Here is a 24,217-nt window from a genome sequence, read left to right as displayed (position 1 = left end):
CATCTGTATATATGTGTGTGTGTGTGTGTGTGTGTGTGTGTATATGTATACACACACACACAAGCTGTGGAGCAGCCGAAAGTGTAATGCTGCATGTATATGCTTACACACACCCCAGAGAAGTCCGAGCAGTCTCTAGTCAGAGGCTTGAGATAAGAGCAGGGACTTTCTTATGCTTATAAGGGAATGCCTACATTACCACTAAAGTCTGATCAGAGACAGCAGGGATTCCGTGTCCTTTGTCAAGTGGCATTTGCAGGAGCAGACTGAGACCCAATGCATGACTCAGCCAGATTCTGCAAATATTGGTCGAGAGTGGATCACTCCCCCTCATGAAGGAGGATGAAGGAGTGAAGCCTGGTTCTCATCTGACTGTACTGAGAGATAGCGATACTTGACAGTTTTGGACAGAAACTGTCAGGGGCGGTCTTTTCCAGCCCTACCTTGGAAAGGTAGAATGCTACTGATTCAGTTGGGAATCTTTTGCTAGATGAGATTATACTTCCTCTGAAAACACACATTTTCCGTCTGGGTGCAGTGCTGGAATCAGCTTTGAGGCTAGAGGTCTGGGTTTCTCTGACAGCCAGAAGTACTTTTTTACATGCTTAAAGCTAGTGTGCCAACTGCACCTATTCCTGGAGATGCCTGGATATATTTCTTAACTACATTTGGGTTACTATAACATGCTCTCTATGCCTTTGAATCATTTCTGGAAACTTCAGCTGATTCTGCGAGTTACAGTTAGATTGTTAACTGGGGCTCATTATAGAAACTATACAACTCCCATGCTATGACAGCTTCACTAGCTACTTATCTACTTCTCTTGCTGATTGTGACCTGTAAAACACTGAACAGGTTATGTCCAAGCTATCTGATGGGCTATATCTCCCCATGTGAGCCTACGCAGGCTCTGAATTCACAAAGGGAGGCCCTTCTCTGACAATCTTCACAGGCACATCTGTGAAAGAAATTTGAAACAGAGCCTTCTCAGGTGCTTTTCCTTAGCTCTGGAACTCTTTTCCTGTATTTCCATTGACAGGCAAAGACTTTGCTTTTAATTTTAACAGACCTCTGGGAAGTGAATGTTTTTAAAGAAAGAGCTCTTAATGAGGCCACTGTACTATTTTGATTTTACATTTTAAATTGTTTCAGTGCTATTAGTAACTTAATTCCATTTTAATGTTTATGTTTTACACGTTTTAATTATATTGTACAGATGGCTCTCCTTATCCACAAAGCCCCTCTCCTCTTGGAAATCTGTTCCCCCCAGAGATTCTTTATTCTTTATTCATGGATTCAAGCATCCATGGCTTGAAAATATTAAAACAATATATATATTCCAAAATCTCATCCTTGATTTTGTTATTTCATATAAGGGACACCATTTTACTTTCCATTGCATTTAATGGGACTTGAGCAGCCATGTATCTATTGGGGGTCCTGGAACCAAACCCCAGCAGATAACAAAGGCCCACTGTATTTCTTTTAATTTATAAGCTGCATTGAATCTCAGTTTTGGGAAAGAGAGGGTATAAATAAATTTAATAATGATGACAACAAAAACAACAACAATAATAATGGATAAGAGCTCCAGCACTGAGTTATGGCCCTTTTGCCAGCTCCTGATGGCCCAACTACCCATCAAACTCTTCTCTCATTTCCCAACATGCCCTTACCCGTTGCAACTCTTGGTTCTTTTCTTCCAGTTGGGCTTCAAGTTGACGCAAGCGTTCTTCAAAATTCCCATGACGCTCCTCTGCCTGTAAAAGGTGAACAAGAGGGTCAAGCTGTGACTTTTCCTTTTCTTGGATAGCACAACCTTGTGACAAATTTCCACTCTATTCTATTCTCCTATTCCAGCTGATGCATCCCGCTGGCCACATTCTCTGCTCCCCCTCCAAGGCACAATCAACCTCCTTTCCACTTTGCACAATACCTTGTTGAGGGCTGCCACTCGCTGGGCTAACTGAGCTTCTATCTCAGGTAAGGTCTCAGCTTTCTGAAGGGTCTGCTGAAGTTTCTGCTTAGCATCCTCCAACCAATCTTGTAGCTGCCTGTTCTTTTCCTCACTCTGTGTAAAGGAAACAACAAAGTTAAAGGGCCTGATAAAAAACAGAGCCCCCAGCAGTGACTCTGAACAACTAATTGGTGATGCACTGGATGGGAGAGTGTAGGAAGAAAGTGTAGAAAGTCATGTGCATTTTGGTATTAGGGAGAAATATAAGGCAGTCTCAGCTGCTTTTACACCTATGGAACATGACAGAACATCCAGGAAGTGAACTCTCCCAAGTCAATATATAAGGACAGGAGAAGAAAACTGTAGAAAGAGCTAGTACATAACTGGAAGGTTAGAGCCACTGGAGAACCTGAACAGAGTTGAATTAATTAATTGATTAATTAATTAATTAATGACTAACACATTTATTACAGCACGAGCTGCCATAGACCATAACTCACTTCATCAGATGTGCCAGTTGTCATCCCCAGTGGAAAATCTCAGTCATGTGGATCTACCTACTAGCAATGAGAAACACCCCGGAAAAGCCAGGGAAACCATTTACAGGAAAAGTAGAGGGAAGATGCTATAGACAGCCAGACAGTAGCAGACATGTTCTGGGAGAAGCCATGGTTCACTGATCAGGAGAAGACAGACCAACAGGAAGGAGAAACTCACTTGTCTGTACAGGGATTCCTTACTGGCCAATTCGTTCTCCAGCTTGTCATTGACATCATGTAGAGAGGTTGCTTCCCTCTGAGCACTTAGGTAGCGTTTCTCCAAGGTGGTGATCCGCTCCTCCATGTCCTCCCGCTGAGCTAATGCCTGTCACACCCACCACACAAGGGAAGGGGAAAATGGAAAAGTGACATTGGGGAGGAAGCACAAACACTGCCCTTCCATTCATTATCCTAAAACTATTGCGCTGAGGCTTCAGTATCCTTCCATAACTATCTCATAGCTGCCAGCTGTGGAAGAAAAGAAGGTTCCCTGTACCTTCCATTCACCTCAGAATCACGTGGATCAGTGTGCATAACTGTGTGGCAGGGAAGCAGACCTATTTTTATAGAGCAGCAACTGACACATTATTTTGCTTTCCTGACCATATTGTCACAAGTTTTAATGCAAGCCCCCTCCCCACCTTAAACTGGGATTTAAATATTTTTGAGAGAGAACAGCTGCTCTCATAAACTCCCTTTTTTTGTTCTCTGACTGAAAATGACTTTATCTCTGAAGCTAAGGACGGCCAAACATTATGTCTTCAAGGGCCATTCTACTCTATAGGCAATGGTTTGCAGTCCAAGATTGTGTTTTGCTGCATAAAACTTGAGTAGCCAAGCTCCTTGACAAAACTTTTGCCATTTAACAGAAAGGGCTTCCCGCAGCAGCTCAGGCATAATGGAAGCATTAACGTTATGCTTCATTGGCAGGACCTACCCTATGGAATCCTATCACTAGAGACATACAGCTGGGTTCATCTGTTGCTGTTTTTAAGTGTTTTTTAAAAAAAATATTTTCATTTATTCTCCATGGATTTGAACTAATTGAAAATGCTTCATGTTAATCACTGCTGATTTTGTTCTTATATAACACTGTTTGCATTCAGTATGATTTTATAAACAAGTACTGTATGTTGAACTGACCTTAAGCTGTAAGCCAACTTGAGAAGATGATCTTGAAAAGCTGCTATGAAATCAGTTAAATAATTATGCCTCTTATAGGATTTTGTATTTAAGTATGAATATCTGTGTTGCTTACAAGTTAAAAACTTATTTTTCTTATGAGACTCTCTGTGGGCAAACTTTTTAAGAATTCCTGATTATAGTTTCCCAAAGTCACAAATGATTGTTTTATGGAGGTGCTAGATCTGGCCATACCAGTGACTTAAAACTTTCTTCAAAAATTGTTCAACTAGTTAATCATTTTGGTTAGGTTTCTTCATCTATATCTTTTAACGGCTCTGAAATATCCCTTTTGACAAGGCCAGAAGCATACAGTGTGCCAACGTGAATGCCACACTGATTGATAGAGTGGTGTGGCAACATTACTTGCTGATGTATTTTCAGTCCCATCTTGGTCATTTCTAATGTTACATTTGCCCTTTTGCTGCCACAGCACACTTCTGCCATGTGAGCCAATTCATCAAATGAAGTCTCCCTCTGAGACCCTTATGCTGGTAATTCTGCCATCAGAGGTTAGCAAGGAGGGAGATTTTCAGTTTTTGTATGGTCTCTCTCCTGCATTCTTCAAGATTGAAATACCCCTATTAAGTCATAGTTACTGACAGTAAGAGCTTTAAGCTGGTCTTTGGTCCAATATCTTTATTTATTTATTTATTTTGCCTTTGGCTCTGCACACCACCAGAATTCAGCCCTAAGGACCTCAGGCTGAAAGACATCCCCAATCGCTACCATCTGAAGTGCAGAGGAAGGTATCAGGGATTGCTATTTACCTCCTTGAGGTCTCTTTGCAACTTGGCATTGATCTCTTCAGATTTGATGAGATCTCGCTGGGCTGTGGCCAATTCTTCTTCAAGTTCTGCCATCTGCCGACAGAGCATGGTAAGTCGCTCCTTCAGCTGAGATAGCTCTCCTCGCTGACGTTCCAAGACCTCTTCTAGTTCGGATTCCCGACCGCCACGCCCCAAGTCAAGAGAGCCAGATCCATTTGCCTGATGAATCAACAGAAGGAAAAGGAATTATTTCATGCTATAAATGTTGCCCTTGCTCATCTTCTCACCACATGTCCCTTTGAGCTCTTCCATCTGGTCTAAAGAAATGTGAGTTCTTTAGAACTCTTTGGACTGCTGATGTCCCATGTACAAACACTCCCCTACAGCAGAACAATCCACCTGATCTGGTGTCTCTCCAAGACACAGCTGAGCTTGACACCACTCTAGCTTATAAACATGATGGCCTGGAAGACTTCCTGAATCACCTACTTGATAGGCTAAGGTGGCTTTTTGTAGAGCTAGTGTAAAAGCTCAAAAAGCATAGACAGTTGAGGAAAAAGAGAAACTGACACTGAAGTGCATTCAGTAGGAAAGAGGGAAGGAGGAAAGTATTTGTGATAAATGGAAGGGATGACTAGTTGAACAAGAAGAAAGATGAGAGTAGGAAGAAAGGAGGACACTGGAACACAAAATAGAAAAGGAGAAGCCTAGAAGAATGAGGCCATTCAGAATAAAAACACTTGGGCATGGAAGAAGTTTCAAAATATGGAAGTGAAAACTGACCTCTCCTCTTGTACAAGATCACCTTGAATGTGTGCTTCCATGTCTTCAATAACCTTCTCTATCACCCTCCCCACACACTTTATTCCCCTATCCCCTGCTTCCCCCTCAAATTTTCTTTTCCATATCACTTACACAAATCTGGGCATCTCCATCTTTGCTGGGATCGTCTAGACCAGATCGGCGTCGGGCGAGCTGCTCACGAAGGGAGAGAGACTGCAGACAGTAGGGTGGAGAAAAAGAAGGACATGCAGTCATGTCTAAAATGAAATTAAAATTAATGAATGAGAGAGTGGTGGCAATTGACTCTGAGACAAAAATACGTGCTTTCAGCCATGGCATAGTGTGTCTTCCACTCAAGGAAAACAACACTCATATTAAATTCTGTCTATTATGCTGCAACAAATGAACACAGGTTGGATCCAGATGTAATTTGGACTTAGACATATATGTATTTTACAGTCATGACGTAAGTCCTAGTGATTCCTATGAGGCCACTCTAAGTGTGATGAAATCTGGAATCAACCCATAGTACTACTTAGAGTCTGCAAATGTTACCTGTTTGGACTAAACTCCCAGTATTCCCCAGACAGCATGTGGCCTTGTTGTCTGGGTTTTTTGAAAAGTGTTGTCCTGAACATTTATAAGTTACACACAGTTAACATTTACAAGTTACTGCCCTCATGTAACTTGACTGCCTTTCCACTGAACAGTAGCTTCTGGGAGCAGACAAGGCAACTGAATTACTTCTTAGGCCAGGGCAGATGTCGGCTAGTGATGCAAAAGCTTTAGCTTTGTTCTTGGGTACAAAACATGGCAGAAGCAAACATGCTTTCCCCACAGGCCTTCTGACAGCTGGACTACTACTGCTGCCACCAATGAGGCATCAAAGGAAGACAAGTCCAGAGGGTAGATGCCAAACACATGTTTAGGAGACTGACAGTGACCTTTGCATAGAAACAGATAATCTTTTGATGTCCTCCATGTGAACCTTCTCCCCTCTGTCAGATGCATAGCTATGTGAGATAGGGACCTCTTAGAACTGGCACAGAAACTGTGGAAACTTTTCCATGGGAGACCTGCCTGGCTCCTTCATAAATGGGAGTCATATGACACATTACAGTCTTGCTATTTCTGAGAGCACTTGGAATAATTAATTGCCTTTTTGTCATAATAGGCTTTTTGTGAATTTCCTTTTGCTATAGTTGCTGTGACAGGGCCATATTGGTTCTGGATATTTCAAGGCCTGCATACCAGCAATGGGTGAGATGACAGCCAAAAAAAGGATGGGGCCACCCCACTGCTGGCACGTGGCACCAGTGTGATTGCTCTGTATGTTTAATAGAGCTTGTTGCTTTGAGTCTCTATGTTGGGAGAAAGGCAGAATATAAGAAAATCAAGTAATAATAATAATAATAATAATAGAATAGTTAAATACACATAGTATTGCCATCTATATTTTTGATAGCCTAGACTTTATTTTGCTATTAAGTTTCCTTATAGATTGTGAAGGACAGATGGAAATATTAGAAAAAGAGTATGTCTAAGAGCATAACATTTAGACGCCTCAAATCTAGCATGCATACCAGGAAACCCAAAGGAGTGTGCCCTGGAGTAACTTGGCTTTTAAAATGTTAAAAATTAATTGTCAAGGATTCATTTGATGTGTTCATGTGTTTGAAGTTTGCAGTACCATTTTCAGACGTTAGGTAGCAGGTGTCCTAACATGCATAGATTTGCATGTGGTGCTGTTTGAAAGTGGGGGAAAGTGTCCAAAGGACACTGTTATAAGACAGGTCCCTCCCCACTTGTAGCCCCTTTTACACATAAGCATAGAACAAACACCACTCTCATAAAGGTTCAGGGCTGCACCACAGAGTCGGCATCCCCAGGCTGGGGAAAATTGCCTTAGTGAAAGACTTCACACAACTGTGTAAGGCAAGCCAAATCATTTCTAAGCCTTTTACTAATACAATCCACCAGCACTGGTACTTTAAATCAACTCTCTACTTAACCTCAGGGGCTCCTAGGGCCATGAAACATAATGAAACCCACAATGCCATGATCCCTTTATTCATTTCAATCCACCGTCTTTTTGAAATTTCTTTTGGAGTATTGCCCTAGGGTCACATGTTTGCATGGCAAAAAATACATTTCTGTCATTCTTCAGGTCCATCTTCTACCACTGCAAGTGGGAGAAAAACCTTTGTCATACCTCCTGATTGGAGATCTCCAGCTCTTCCTCCAGTACTGCAACCCGCTCTAATGCTACACGCAGCCGTTCTCGAACCTGCCATGCACCAGAACAAAGAGGCATGAATTAGCATCAGTAGAACAGTAGAGAAAGAACCACACTCTCTCCATTTTCAGCAGTTCCATATCCCTTAATCCATGTCATGACTGTACCTCAGGGAACAACCCATACTACCAATTAAATACTATTTTCCATCACCAAAAGATGGCTGCTGTACTTTCTCCTGGCAAGCAAAACTTTGTATAGTGGCAAAGTAGGTGCACTTCGAACTTCAGTACTGTTACAAGCGAAGCCTCTCCTTGGGGTTTTGGTATCTTGGCCAAATTTCCACTCTAGCCCACCTCTTGTCTTGTCAGCAATGTGCCCTGCCTTCACCTTCTCATCCAGGGCCTTGTGATGCTCAAAGAGAGACTTGAGGGCCTTCAGCACCTCCACCTCACTGGAAACACCAGCCGGTGACTGGGCTTGTCGTTTCACCACCGTCATGCGGAGGGAGCGTTCATGTCGTGAGACAAGGCATTCCAGGTGTTCTAGCAGCAGCTGGCGAGACATAAACAAAGAAGGTAGCTCAGGGATTGACCAAGTAATACTATGGCTGCATGTAGCTGGAGAGGAATGATATCAGACACGGCAATTTCCACAGCACCAGAACTCCGTGAAAACATTGCTTTGCTGCTCAAACATGTCTTTCTCTTCCCTTTTTCAAAGGACCACCTACACCAACGTGAAAATTAAATTTGAGGCTGCAGTGGGGAAACAACCTTCTCAAGCAGTCGTGACAGAAAGGCAATTTTGCTATCATGTGAAATAACACAGTCTACCACATGCCTGAGGAAAGGATTGCCTTCCAAATATCAGACTGGAACTCCCTTCATCCTAGACCACTATCCATGCTGGCTGGGATTGGTTATACAACATCTAGAAGGCTATGTAGAGAGATCTTGTAGCACCTTTGAGACTAACAGAAAGAAAAAAGTTGGCAGCATAAGCTTTAGCAGACTTAAGTGTACTTCTTCAGATGCATCCGAGGAAGTAGACTTAAGTCTATGAAAGCTCATTCTGTCAACTTCTTTCCTTCAGATAGTCTCAAAGGTGCTACAAGATCTCTCTACATACTGATTCTACAGATTAACGTGGCTATATATGTGAAATCTAGAAGGCTACAGACTGAAGACCACCACAGATATCTATGAAGTTTACTAGGAAAAACATTGAGAGGAGGAGGGAAGGAATGTTCTTGTCCTAACAGGAAAAATGAAACAAAGATCTAAAATGGCTCTCCCCTTTGATTCATAAAATAATGAACAATTAGCGAAATGTAACACGTCAGCCTTCTACAGTTTATCAACTTCCAGATGAGCTGGACAACAACTTTCATCATCCTCAGCCAGTGCACTTTGAAATGAAGAGGATGATGAGTGATTTAGACCATTATTCATCTGGAGAAAACCAGGTAGAATAGAGCTATTGTAAATATCTGTCAGATTTTCTCAGTAGCTTTTTGGGAATGAAAGTCACCCACCCACCCACCCACACACACATTTTTTCAACTTTCTTCTGTAACTGGGTCCTTGGATAAACTTTGCTTCCCTAAAAAGAGAGAGCATGTGGGTTGAGAGGGGGTTGGCTGTGGATGTCTGCGAGGTCCCATTCAGTTCAATTTGCCTACATGAAGAAGCAAGTTGCGGGAAATGACCTAGTTAATGTGATTGGTAGCTTTGCTGCATCCTACTTCTCATCACAACCAGAAATGTCAAGTCAAGTTCTCATCATTCCTTGATGAGGCCAACAGCTGAGAAGAAAGTATTGCCATCCTTCCACCAAGAGTTTAGAAAAGTGTTTTCTTTTATTTTCTTTTGGACTAAAAGGCTCATAATCTCTCAGCCAACATAGCCACTTTCATTCAAAAAATATAACTTTTCCCAGATCTGCTCACCCCCAGTCAAACCCAGTTGAGGAACCATGTTGAACATCAGCCAGAAGCATAGGATGCCAGCTCTCTCCTCTCTTGTCTTACCACCCCAATGATGCACCTGAATCTCACAGGATTCAAGTAAGTTCCAACAGCCATTTGTAACCTTGATCTTCATCTGTAAGGGACTACAAGTTTCATCATCCTCAGTCAGCATGATGATTTTCCATGCTGACTGAGGATGATAGCCAGGTGGATATCCAACCTATCTGGGAAGGCACCAAGTTGGGACAGGTTGCCTTGTGGCATCTGGTCCTGGGGGACCTCAACATCCCTTTCAAGGCCAGTCAAGGTCCAACAGGTGCGGCTCGGGAGTTCATGGCTACCATGACTGCCATGGGCCTGTCCCAATTAGTCTCAGGGCCCACGCATTGCGCTGGTAACACACTCGATGTCGTCTTTAGTACGGACATGGGCACTCCGTGGGCAGAGGTATGTAACATCTCTGCCCTATCATGGACGGATCATTTCCTGGTTGAGGCTCGACTAAAGGCTTCTACCCAAATCCCCCCCGGGGATGGAGGACCTATTAGGATGGTCCACCCTCGAAGGCTGATGGAACCCAAAATGGTTGGAACTGACGGCGACTCTGTTGATGCCGTGACTGACACCTGGGATAAAGATCTTTCCTGGGCTATACACAATATCGCTCCCAAGCGTCCTTTCCGGCCTGCTTCCAACAAGCAACCCTGGTGCACAGAAGATCTCAGGGAAAGGAAGCGGGCCGTGCAATGACTAGAGCGCAACTGGCGAAGACACCAGCACTTAGCCGACAAAACACTCCTTGAGTCTCTTTTGAAGGCTTACGGAGTGGCAATAAGTGTTGCAAAACATTCGTTTTATGCTGCACGTGTTGCATCCACGGAGTCGCGTCTGGCAGAGCTGTTCAGGGTAGTGAGGGAGCTGACACAACTGCCACCCCCCCCGAACCCTATATTAGAACCATCTAAGGCCTGCTGTGACAAATTTAACAACTTCTTCGCGGATAAAATCTCTTGGATAAGGGCTGATCTCGACGCCAGCATTTTTTCAGAACCTATAAGAGAAGCATCCAGAGCTTCCGTGGACTCTATTAAACTGGATCACTTTGAGTTTGTGAATACCGAGGATGTGGACAAGATTCTTAGAAGTGTTAGGAAGACGACATGCTCTCTCGATCCCTGTCCTTCATGGCTGATGGCTCAGGGGGGGGTCTGCGGTAACATCTATGCTGTGCTGCATAATTAATACATCATTTAGTGAAGGGCGATTTCCATCTAATTTAAAATTAGCAGTACAGTAGTTAGACCTCTGCTAAAAAAGCCCTCTCTAGACCCCCTGATTTGAAACAACTATTGACCTGTTTCGCTGCTGCCTTTTTTAGGGAAGGTGATCGAGAGGGCAGTTGCCTTCCAGCTTCAAGCGATCTTGGATGAAACAGATTTTCTGGACCCATTTCAAACTGGCTTCCGGGCGGGCTATGGAGTTGAGACTGCCATGGTCACATTAGTCGATGATCTCCGTCTGGGCACGGATGGGGGTAGCGTGCCTCTGTTAGTGCTTTTAGACATCTCAGCGGCTTTCGATACCATTGACCATGGTATCCTTCAGGAATGCCTGAGGGAGTTGGGTATCGGGGGCACTGTGCTCCAGTGGTTCCACTCCTACCTCTCGGGTAGATTCCAGATGGTGCAGCTGGGGGACTCTTGCTCCGATAAGAGGGAGCTTACATCTGGCGTCCCTCAAGGAGCTATTTTGTCCCCCATGCTATTTAACATTTACATGAAACCGCTGGGAGAGATCATCCGGAGACACGGGGCGCGGTGTTATCAGTATGCTGATGACATCCAAATATGTTTCTCTGTGTCTCCGACTGTTGCAGTGACTAGGCATGGCATCTCTCCTCTAAATGCCTGCTTGGAGTCGGTAATGGGCTGGATGAGGGAAAACAAACTCAGTCTGAATCCAGAGAAAACGGAAGTACTTGTGATAGGCTCCCTGGGTCCCAGCAGTGAAATTTGTCTACCTGCCCTGAATGGGGTCACTCTCCCCCTGAAGGACTCAGTTTGCAGCTTGGGAGTGCTTCTGGAATTGTCGCTCCAATTGATATCTCAAGTGGATGCGATGGTCAGAAGCGCCTGTTATCAGCTTCGGCTGATACGCCAGCTGCGACCCTATCTGGGCTGGGGGGACCTTGAAACAGTGGTACATGCTCTGGTAACCTCTCAATTGGATTTCTGCAATGCGCTCTACATGGGGCAACCCTTGTACCAAACCCAGAAGCTTCAATTAGTGCAGAATATGGCAGCAAGATTGGTCGCTGGATGTTCCAGGACCGACCATATAACACCTGTTCTGCAAGATCTTCATTGGCTGCCCATTCGCTTCCGGGCACAATACAAGGTGTTGGTTATTACCTATAAAGCCATAAATGGCTTGGACCCAGGCTACTTGGAGGACTGCCTCTCCCCATATAATCCGCCCCGCACACTCAGGTCAGCCGGGAAGAACTTGTTGAGGGTTCCAACCGAAAGATATGCGTCAACCTCGCAAAGGGCCTTCTCCATCTCGGCCCCTAAAATTTGGAACACTCTTCCCAATAAGCTCCGTTCCATCACTTCCCAGGATTTATTCAAAAAGAAGCTTAAAACCTTTTTTTTCCACCAGGCTTTCCCCCATGTCCCTTGATACTATGTGGCTTCCCCCTATATGTACTGGCATCATGGATTAACAATTCAGCTGGCTTTGATTTGGGGTAATTGATTTTATTTGTTTAATGCAATGTTTTAATATAGTGTTATTATTATGTTTTTATTGAAATTTTTATTCTGTATTGTTGTTTTTATTGCATTTTCTGTACACCGCTTTGATCATCGCGGAAAAGCAATATAAAAATAATTTTTTTAATTATTATTATTTTATTATTAACACTGAGAAGGACTTTCTCCATCGCTGTTGCCAGGCTCTGATAATCCCTCCTCAGAAAGGTTAGACTGGCACCTACCCTAGTATCTTTCCAAAGGCAAGTGAAGATTTTTCTGTTTCAACAGGCCTTTGAGAACTGACTGTACAAGGCCCATCCTATCCAATCAATGTGCTGGATTTTTCTATTTGTTGTGCTAGGGTCTGTGTGTGTGTGTGTGTGTGTGTGTGTTTTAATGGTTTATATTTTAATTGGTTTTAATTTTTTGATAGTTTAATCACTTTTTAACTTTTACATATTGTGAATTTTTAACTACCGTATTTGTTTTTTAATATGTTGTAAGCAACCTTTGAGGCTCAAACTGGGGAAAAGGCCCCTGCCTTTTTATACAAATGTTTATGAATAAATATAGCAATAACAACATGCAAAATACAAGTATCTGGCAAATTCTGGGTTTCAAAACAAAATTGTTAGCCAGTCCTCCACAACCTTTCCCCACTCACCCGCGTGTTGTTTCGTTCTGCCTTCAGCTCTGATATCTCTTCCTCACGCTCTGACAGTTGTTCCCGGCACAAGTTGAGTTCCTTAGTAAGTGCAGCAAATTCCTAGTGGAGAAGACAGGTCATTGTTGTGTGGAAAAACAATGGCAATTCTATCTTTTCACCTTGGACTACCACAGGAGTGAGGAACTCAAGGCCTTCCAATAAATCCTATCAACCCCAACCAGCACAGACAATGGTGATATAAATCATGGGAGCTGCAGTCCAGTAACATCAGATGGGCTACATATTCCTTATCATTGTGCAGAATTTTCTTGAAAAAATAGAATGGTTGTGGTTTTTTTTCCAGTCCTCTAAAAGTTATTAGATTTAGCACATTTGTTTGTTCTCTTCCATTATAACTTGGTTCTCTGTTGTCCCTTTTGTTGGTTCCTTTTTTCAGGGCTGGCTGATGGAAAAACAAAATAGTGACAAGCCACAGTTCTTCTCCTGGATGTAACAATAATCCATGGTTTAAACAGGATGTGGATGCAACAACAAATCATTGCTCCGTATATACAAGTCAAGGGCCAAAATTATGGATTTTGATATCACCCATGAATAAATTGAGGGTGAAACCTAGGGGCATGTAACAAAGGATGTAAAGGATGAAGCAAAGAAAAATGATGTGAACGAACTTACAAAATTCCAGCAGGCATAACTGTTTCTGCTCCCCTTGAGGCTGGATGGATGAGAGAGTAAAAGGGTTGATGCTTCATTTAGGTGCTCCGAGGATGGACTAATCTTTAACCTTTCACCAGGGGATGGTTCATTTTTTGATAATAGTTAAAGCCCAGTACTTACAATGACCCATGGATAAGTCAATCCAACCTTTTAGGGTCAATTTTTTGACAAAAATTTCTAGACTTATACATGAATATATACAGTATGTTGTTCATAAGCCAACAAGCAAGCTGTGCCTTCCAAATGGCAGGGACACATTCAAATACAAGAAGTTAGAATTCAATAAGCCACAAGCTGACACTACCTAGTGTCTTACTGAGCAAATTCCAATGGACTGCAAATGACCTATTATTATATTAACTAAGAATGAATTGGCTCAGAGGTAATGGCTTGGCCTCTCTTGCAGGCTAAATATCCCACACTCATTTACTGGTTCATCTGCAGCCTATTACAGCATCCAAATCAAGCACAAGGTGGCTACCAAAAGCCACAGTGATCCATGCAAAACAGAATTGGAAAGTACTATAAATCACGGCAATCACAGTTTGCCTGCTTGGGATGTTAACAAAGTATGGATATTATGAGCCAGGAAGGAAGAGTAGGAATCAAAGTGCATGATGAATGAGGAGAAGAAAACATGTAGAGTCCAAAGTCTTCATAGGGGAGTTTCTGAAATGAACAAATGAGTAAGAAATGGTCCTCCTAACCATAGCTGCAAGTTCTGTATCCTGAAGCTATAGCAAGAGGAACTCATTTGGAGACTTGCATACCTAAAATTACAGACTTGAAAAGAATGATTGCAAGTTTGTGTTTTCTCATCTTGAAACACTAGGTTCCATGCATTTAAAATAACAGGAGAAGAGAAATGTAATGTTCTTTAAAAGCATCCCACAGACCTAACTTTTGCCTCCAGTGTGATTTTCAGTTTGAGCCATTATACTGCTCAGCCACTAGATGGAAACATCTACATGGCTCAACCCCCAGTTAACCAGACCCTGGGAAAAATACTTTTTTGAACTACAATGCTCAGAATCCCCCAGATAGTATTGCCAGAGGCCATAATGCCTAGGAAAGTCTGGCAGGTTTAGTCTGTAAAAGTAATTTACAAAGCTCTACTTAATAGTATCACATTAGAGAAGATTCAGAATTAGATCTTTCAATATTTTATTTTAATAATTTCAGCCTCAAAATAACAGAAAAACAACAAAAACCATGACATCTTTATATTTCAAATTAGCACTAGTTTGAGGGTTAGGGATTTGTAGGGTTGCACCTTTTGCTACATCTCTGGCAAAAATAATTTTTGTCCTCCAAATGCCCCTGAAACACAGTCTGCAGTGCATTATTTCACCACATTTGAGGCCCAGGAGAGAAATTTTATGGCATGAAGTGACCCAGAAGTCACTCCCAGATCAATTCATTTTTTAAAAAAGGGCTTGTTGTTGTTGTTGTAGCTGTTGTCACCTTCTAGATATTTCTGACTTATGGCAACCCTAAGGAGACCTTATCATGGGCTTTTCTTAGCAGGATTTGTTCAAAGGGGGTTGCCTTTGCATTCCTCTGGGGAAGAGACAGTGGGTTTCATCCCTTTGAGCCAAAAATGTCAGGGGAGGCAAAAACATGTTTAAATTACCCTTCACAACCCATAGAGAATTCTGGAGGCATTTTAAGGTCACAATATATTATTATTTTTAAAAAATGGGAAAATCTTTTGAACCTTGGGCCATTTGAAAATATACTGTCTGCACTTAGCCCACCCATTATAAATAGTCAACTCTGATTATAGACATCCAGTTTAACATCGGTCTCAATTCCTCCATTAATAAAGGTGAAACAGAGAGTGCTCTCACATATTCCTCCTTCCCATCCCAGTGGTAGGCAAACTGTAGCCCTGCAGCCACACACAACCTCAAGACTGTTTAGGGCCTTTGACCTCTCCTGGAAGCATTGAGGAGAAACAATCCACCTTTTATATAGATTGCTAGAGTCCTCTCTTTTAACTTAATTTTTCAAGACCAGAAATGATTTGGGCCCCTTCCACTGCACACCTTTCAATTCTCCTGATTTGGCAGGGACAGTCCCAATTCATTCTGTATGGTCCTACTTTTTCAGCTGCTTTTAAAATGTCCCAGTTTCTCTTTCTTGCTTCCATCCCCCCTCCTCCATTATCCTCAGTTTACTTCAATGGTTGGAAATTGAAGAACACAGAGGCCCAGAATAGCTGCAGCAGTTTGTTTTTGCCTGAGTCTACAGGGAAGAGCAAGATGTGAGTGAGGCTACAGGGAAGAGCAAATTGTTGAGGTAGTTTGCATTAAATTAACTAGGGTTGGGGGAGGACAGGAGCGGGCAGAATCTTGCTCTTCCCTGTAGACTCAGGCAAAAGCAAACTGCTGCAACCTCTCCTGGCCTGTGTGCTCTTCCTCAATAATACCTTTCCCCATCTTCACCACATTCTGATGTTGCCTGGCCTTATATGTCTCCTGGTTGTCATCTGTGAAATGCTGAAGGTGAAATGTTATCACTGGAGGAAAAGAGGGAGAATTTGGTAGCATCATAAGTTCTTGTGGAAGAAAATCAGCCCTAGACTAGCCATAATTGATGTCTCCCACTCTAGCCCAACTGAGAGAATTATTGCAGTGGTAATGGTGCAATTGACCAGGCTGAAAGCCAATGGACTAGAGCAGAAAACAACAACATCTAACACTTTTGTATCATCGGTACCCATACATACCCACCAACATTTAGCAAGTGAAAACCTGCTATATGTGGCCAAGTACTTTAACATCAGAGTGTGGTCAAGTTGGCAAAACTTATTAATGAAGAAAAAAACACAATCTAGGAGAGGCTGCAGAAATTGGCTTTTGCCTGAGCCTATTGGGAAGGGCAAGATTTCATTCCCTTCTCTCCTCTCCCTACTGATGAATTAATTGAGCACAAGATATTTTTTCCAATCTGAGCTCCATTTGCAGCAGCTAGCAAGCTGAAGATAAAGAGGGAAAAGTGGGAGAAAGAGACTTGTTTTCTGCTGCTCCAGAGACTAGGACCTGGAACAATTGATGCAAGCTACAGGAAAAGAGATTCCACCTCAATATTAGGAGGAACTTCCTGACAGTAAGGGCTGTTCAACAGTGGAACAAACTCCCTCGGAGAGTGGTGAAGTCTCCTTCCTTGGAGGTCTTTAAGCAGAGGCTGGATGGCCATCTCTCGGGGATGCTTTGATTGTGATTTCCTGCATGGCAGGGGGTTGGACTTGATGGCCCTTGCGGTCTCTTCCAACTTTATGATTCTATGATTTTATGAGACAGTAATAGGGACATTTTAAAAGCAAGTGAAGAAGTGAGGTAACATAAAATTAATCAGGACTGTTCCTGTCAAATCAAGACAATTGGAGAAACAAATACTTGGTTTAGCATGTTAGTCTACCCTACTACCATCACTCCAGCAGAAATGTTGGCGTTATTATTGCCTTTGTTAACTGCCATCAAGCTGACTTCAGTTTATGGCAACCCTATGAACGAGAGACCTCCTCCAATTCAGGCAATTATTTCTTCTTGGATTACTTTTAATAAAATTGGGATCAAAAGGAACCCAGTAGGCTACCTTGTACAGCCTACTCGCCATCCAAGTTTCACAGCATATGTCATCTGTATGTGTGTGTGTGTGTGTGCCTTCAAGGTCCCTGTCCACTTATGGCAACCCAATGAATTTCATGGGGAATTCATGGCAAGGAATAGTCAGAGGTGGTTTTGCCAAATCTGGTGTGTTTAGGGTATTTAGGCCATATGCCTTTTATGCCTCCAACTTTTCCCCCAGAGATATCCCAAATGCTGAGTGTAAAAACCCAGCAGGCAGCTTTTTGCTTGCATTGCTGAAGACCTTAAGTGTGAATGCAAATGTCACTTAAAACAAGGCTGTCTTCTTCTCTTCTTCAGGGTTAAGTGCAGCTCCCACTCTCCCACCTCAATGGCTTTACAATTCACTGGACAGATGTATTTACCAGCAATTCATATGCTGATTTAGTCATCTGTCTTACACTTTCCCACATACTTCAGGTGGGTTGTTTGCTTATTTTAAACACACAGCTTGCAAGTTTATCCAATTTGCTTATTGCTTTCTTTCAATATTTTTTTAAAAGGTTGAAAAACTGCCTAAGTGAGAAACATGTCTGATGTCACAAACATCAGCCGATCAGTGCTGTACACAGCAGATTCCTGCCACAAATATGTAAGATTAGTTTTCCCTGGGCATGACTGCTATCATCTTTTTAAAAAGCTTCCTTGAACCTATTGTTTGATCACATTGGTACCTCCACAGTTGGCTTGTATGTTTTTCATCTAAGCATATATTTTGATGCTCTGTCACAGTGGTTTTAAATGCCTTTCAACTCTGCTGAAGGGACACAAGCCTTTTAATTGAACTTCTGGCTTTCTTTTAATCAGACATCTAAATTTTGATAAATTTTGCCTTTTGAATTTAAGTTACAGTTGAACAATCTGGGCAAACTACCATTTTTATACGTTTAATTTCGTAGTTCTGTGGTCACCATTTCACAGTGATAATTTTGCATTACTTTTTATTTCTTTTCCATTCAATCATGATATAAGTGTGCAATATTTACCGTAATGCAAAACCCATCATCTGGAAAGATGCAAAAGTAGCTGATTTACAGAGTAAAGTTAGCATCCTATTTGTTTATAAAGCATCTAAAGCAGATGGGGATTGTATGGCTCTGTAGATGTTGTTGGAATGCAACTCATATCAACCCTAGCCAGCATAACTGATAATTAGGTATCATGAGAGCTGCAGTCCAACAATGTGTTCAAAGAACTGTAAAAAGATAAAGAGGATAGTCTGTGCCTACAAGCTTACTACAGGTATAACCATTCTTCCCACACTTGTCTACCACTTTTTGAAAATACAATGGCCTGAAGGTAGTTTATAGTATTGAACCCTTTTATTTGCACTTTAGAGAAATACCAGTTTGCAAGGTAAGGTCAGTGAGCAGAGATGAAAACAATATCTTATCTGTAGATGCCTCAATACTCCTGTCCAAAGATGTCAATCTAGAAAATATGGAAATAAATATTTTATACTTGCTTTTGTATGTTTTAAATTCTGTGCTTTGGTAATTATTGGAATGTCTTTTTTTTTTTTAAAAAAAAAAGCCCACAGACTCAAGTTGCTAGTTAATTCCATGTGAGGCTTTTATGATGCAACTAAATTGCCTCATTCATGCAAATTTACTATCTTCAGGTTGTAACCTTCCCATGTTTTCCCCCTATTGTTCCTGGCTTTTTTTAACTGACCAGAAATAATGCCTCCAGGGGTCTGCTAGTATAATTGGCCTTCCATATCCATGGATTCAAGTATCCACGACTTGAAAATATTCAAAGAATATATAAATTCCAAAAAGCTGATCAGCTGATTTTGATTTTGCCATTTTATATGAAGGTCACCATTTTACTATCCATTGTATTTAATGGGACTTGAGCATCCACAGATTTTGCTATCCATGTGAAGTCCTGGAACCAAACCCCAGCTGATACCCAGGACCTACTGTATACAAATCAAATGACACTGTATAGCTTTTCCATTTTTTCTTCCTTGTTATTATTATATGTTGTCCAGTCATCTTTAACTTATGGAAACGCTGTGAATGACAGACCTCCAAAAGAGCACTATTAACAATATTGTGATGGTTTTGCCAGCTCAAGTGTTGGATCTATGTGGCTTCCTCAACTGAATTATTCAGTCTGTCATGTGCTCATCCCCTTTCCTGCTGCCTTCATCTTTAGTAAGCATTATTGTATTTTTCAGTAAGTTATGACGTGTCCAAAGTATGATAGTCCCAGGTTATACTTATTTCTGGTGAGAGTTCAGGCCTAATTTTCTCTTGGACCAATTTGTTTGGGTTTTTTTGGAAGTCTAGAATATCTATCCTCCAGCACCACATTTCAAATGAGTCGGTTCTCTTTCTGTCAGCTTTCACAACCATACATAAACACCTGAAATTCTATGGCATAAATGATTCTGACTTTGGTATTCAGTTATATTTCATTACATTTCAGGACCTTGTCTAGCTCCTGCATAGTTGACCTTGGCAGACCTTTTTTTCTGCCAAGAAAGCAAAGCAAGGACATGGAAAAACAACGTTTTCTGATTCCCACTGTTAAATTCCATGAATGAGGCAGGGTGATGCTGTGACAAGAGGCTTGTCTGGAAACAGCCTAGAGATCCAGTGTGGTAGAGTGGTCTGAATGCTGGACCAAGACTCTGGAAGACCACAGTTTGAATCCCTACTCAGCCCTGGAAACTCAATAGGTGATAGGTTGCACTCTCTCAGCCTCAAAGGAGGCAATGGCAAATTTCCTCTGAACAAGTCTTGCCAAGAAGGTTAAATGTGGCAAATTTGCCAAGAAAACCCTGTGATATGTTTACCTTGGGGTCATCACAAGTTGTAAACAACTAAAAAGCACAGAACCATGCCATTGTTGTCCTAGACCCCAAGCTATCCAGATTTTTTTCTCTAGCCCACTTTCTTTAAAACCCCAAAACAAAACCCAAAGCATGAATGCATTATCAGGATCGTATCTGTTTAGGTTAGGACTTTCTTTGAAGCAAGGTGTGGGAAGACAATTTGATGCTTTCAGAATTCTAATAAGGCCATTGGATTCTATATTAAATGTTATGGACCACAGCACAGTTGCAGTTATGCAGATTTTCACAGACGTTACATTTAATAAGGTCTTTCATTCCCTAGGCTTTTCATTCCCTATCTGCTTAATCCTTAAATTAAAGTTCTGGGGGCATCTGAAATGGACATTCAATCCTAGCTGAATGTATTTCTATGATTATTTTAGTGCTGGCCATCTCTGTCTTCCTGCCTAGTACTGGAGTGACAAAGCAAACTGTAACTGTATTCACTTTGCTAATCTACCTGTGATTTTTTCCACTTCATCCCATACCATGACTTTTGTTTTAAGCAGGAAAAGGAGCAACTCTTCCAGTTGCTATCAACTTGTTGTTAACAACTTGAGATAATAGTGCTTGGTTTCTATGCACTTGTGTGAGCATGCATGTGCAAGGACAACCACCATTTTATATATACAAAGGAAGAATCCTGCTTAGAGCAGGGAGTGGGCAATAGTGGCCCTCCAAACTTTTCTGGCCTACAGTTCCCATCAGTCCCAGACACTACAGCCAATGGTGAAGGATTATGGGAGGTGCAATCCCAAAGCTAGTGAAGGGCCACATAAGTATAATACTGCCTGGTTCCAATCCGGCCACACAATATGATCACTTTCTTAAATATTAAAAGCACTGCATCAACCAGGGAAAAGCCTGTTTGTCTCTTAAATGTGTATTTCTTTTAAGAATATGAAGATTATAAAGATGATTACTATAATTCATTTATATCCCACTTTTTCCCCCCAATACTGAGACTCAAGATGGATTACAAAAATTAAAATCAATACAGTTAAAAATAATTACAAAGGCATATGTTTTTTAAAAATTGTAAAAATTATTGCTAAAGAGCAATTAAAGTATCCATAGAATTAAAACCATTTAAAACATATCCATTAAGAAAGGATACAAATTAACAAAACAGCACATAATTAAAAGCTTTTGCAGTCTGTTGGGACAGAAAGGTGAAAACTCTTGCCAGTATAAGGAGGGCAAAGAGGGAGCCATCCTAAGCCTCCCTAGGGAAGGAGCTTACACACCTAGGAGCAGCCATTGAGAGAGCCATGCACACATAGACTCTTATTTGCTTTTTAAAAAAGTAGAATATCAGACTAATTTGTAAAATATCAAGGTAGTCAAGCATTTAAAGAAAGACTGAAGACTTCTGACTTTCTAAATATTTTGGACTTCATTGGCTAGGTGCCTTAGCAAAATGGACAGTGGCAATGGATTGTGCGAGACCTGCAAATGCAGGAGGTTTTTTGGATGATGTTTCTTCCAAACAGCAATAATGCGAAAACAAAGTGAATGGAAAGTGGACAACAAGAACACCTTTTTACTTTCGGGAACTTTATTTTTGCTGCTTGGTGCAAATGCGTCTGAAAAAACCTCCCACATTTGCGGGTTTTTTTTCTACTTTTAAAATCCCATTTCTGAGCAAGATTCGTCTAGTCTGATAAGGCTCCTAGAACTAAATTAAAGAGTTATTAGCTGATTAAAACTTTGTATCTCAACCAAAGAGCAAAGCTATCCTAGCCTGTCTGGAGTGCAAGGGTTCGTATATGAAGAGGTCTCACCCCAGAATGTGTTTGGAAAGCTCCAGAGGTATAAAAGGACTTGGTGGTGCTTCTGCTGGTTGTACAGTCCAAAGAAAGGCACTCTGAAGTTACATTTGGATGGTGTTGGATCTATGTTGTTGTTTTTGTTCTTGTGTGCATTCAAGTCATTAGAGTTATGACGACCCTAAGGAGAACCTATCATGGGAAATTCTTGGCAAAATTTGTTTAGAGGGGGTTTGCTTTTGCATCCCCTGAGGCTGACAGAATGTGACTTGCCCAAGGTCACCCAGTGGGTTTCCATGGCTGAGAGGGGATTCAAACCCTGGTTTCCAGAGTTCTAGTCCAATGCTCAAACCACTACACCACACTGACTTCTTCTATAGGATCCTAAATTTCCATGCTTCCTCAAAAATTAGGCACATTAATTTCACCTAGCCAGCATGGACAATGACAAGGATGATGGGAACTCCTGCAACAAAGCTAATGTGACACACTTCAGTTGTATGTAGATAGGAACATGAAATCTGTTCTTGAAGGTGGAATTAATATCAAATTAAATGGGGTCAATTCTTATCATTAATATTAATACAACCCAGTACTGTATAAGAAATGTACATTTTATTCTGTTTTATCTGATTTTAGTTTACTTCTGGGTGTTAAGCGTGGAACACGCTTGATTCTGCACACTCTAATGGGACAAGACATATTACATATGAAAATTCTCATTAAGGTCAAAACAATACCCCACAGCTCACATTATGAAAGTTTTCTTTTTCTTAATATTTGTACTATGCAACTTTGGCCAGTATTCTGCATCAGCTACTTAGTTCAGTATATGATCACGAATACAGAAGAGGAGCCACAATTGCAACTCTCCCCACAAACTACTTTACCAGGTATCAGCTACATAGGCAGTGGCGTCATTAGCGTTGGCATCACCCACTGTGGTAACTCATGATGTCATTCCCCCCAACTGACCTTCTCCCATACCATACCATACCATACCATACCGAATCCTTAGTAATGTTTTTTGTACTAATGTTACTCATAAAGCTTAATTCCTATATATCAGTGGTTCCCAACCTTAGGAGCCCTTTTTAGATGGTAACCTAAATGCAACCTAAATGTATTTACATTTACACTGGGCCCTTGGTGTCCATTGAGGTTTGGTTTCAGGACACCCCCCCCCCCAAATGGATGCCAAAGCTTGTGGATGCTCAAGCCCTTTAAATATAATGGCATAGTAAAATGGTTTCCCTTACATAAAATGGCAAAACCAAGGTTTGCTTTTTGGAACTGATATATTTTAAAAATATTTTCAAGCTGTGGATGCCTGAATCCATGAAGGAAAAAAATGTGGATATGCGAGGCTGACTGTACATAGGCTATCAGGTTTGTGAGGAAGGGCCAGGAAAAGTTACTTAGTACAGTGGACCCTCTGTTTTTGTCGAGGATCCGTTCCAGACCCCCTGTGAAAACGGACACTCACACATATTCAAGCCCCATAGGCTTCAATGGGAAGCACCCCTGTGAGAGTGCAGGGGGGGTGCGCACCGTGGGGGCATGTCCCACTGAGAATAATGGAGGTCATCCATCTGTGCGTAATCCAGAACACGGATCCCAAGTCCGCGAGAAAGGAAGGGCGACTGTATACTCAACTAAATAGCTGATGGAGAAGACTGGCCCTTATTTCTTAGCAAAATAAAGACTATAGAACGTTATTGTGTACTGTGTCCCATAAGAGAAGGGTGGTAGCACCTCTATATTTTTCAACACCTATCATCCATATAAGCATAGACTTATACTGCAGTTCAGCTCTTCTTTTCCGCCCCTCCCGGTGTCTTTCAGCCAGCTCTCTAGTGAAGCATGATCTTCCCTTGGCCCTGTTCCTCAGTTTCCCTTAGCATCCTGACATGACAAGGAGCTACCTCTAAGATAGCATCCTAGTACCTGTAAGTCTTCACACCATCCCACTGCCTACATCTGTAGCCTGCTCTCTATTTATACAAGTGACAATGTCTAAATGACATTAAAAATAAAAGCTGCTGCTTGTGAGCCATGAGTTGGTGGTCTCATATTTATGACTAAGGATTCTCAGGGCAGGGAACTGTAGAAGGATGTCAAGCCTATATTTCAGAGGAAGGAACTGACAAAACCACCTCAGAGTATTCTTTGCCTGTGAAAACCCTATGAAAAATTAATAGGGTTGGCATATGTCAACAGGTGACTTAAAAGTGCGTATGCACCATCACATCTAGCAAGAACTACACTCAAGGAACCAGTGAGACAGCCTGGTTCTATCCTACCTACACTTCAGGGATACACAAAGTACTGTATAGCCTGTGACCACATGAAGCCTCCAGAGACATTTTTAAGAACAGCAATTCAAAGCATT

General features: G+C 41.7%; 1 protein-coding gene across 1 annotated transcript in view; it reads right to left on the bottom strand.

Moving 5' to 3' along the window:
- The window catches only part of PPFIA3 (PTPRF interacting protein alpha 3), a 69,843-nt gene that overhangs the window by 26,768 nt on the left and 18,858 nt on the right, over positions 1-24,217 (bottom strand). The window contains 8 exon segments of the mRNA XM_042476065.1: positions 1,677-1,760; positions 1,937-2,071; positions 2,675-2,821; positions 4,449-4,667; positions 5,364-5,444; positions 7,444-7,518; positions 7,858-8,022; positions 12,860-12,961. Coding sequence (XP_042331999.1) covers positions 1,677-1,760; positions 1,937-2,071; positions 2,675-2,821; positions 4,449-4,667; positions 5,364-5,444; positions 7,444-7,518; positions 7,858-8,022; positions 12,860-12,961 — 1,008 coding nt within the window.

This window comes from Sceloporus undulatus, chromosome 6, assembly GCF_019175285.1.
Source record: "Sceloporus undulatus isolate JIND9_A2432 ecotype Alabama chromosome 6, SceUnd_v1.1, whole genome shotgun sequence".
Lineage (NCBI taxonomy): Eukaryota > Metazoa > Chordata > Lepidosauria > Squamata > Phrynosomatidae > Sceloporus > Sceloporus undulatus.
The sequence above is the reverse complement of the archived record's forward strand: the minus strand, read 5'-3'. Positions and strand labels throughout refer to the sequence as shown.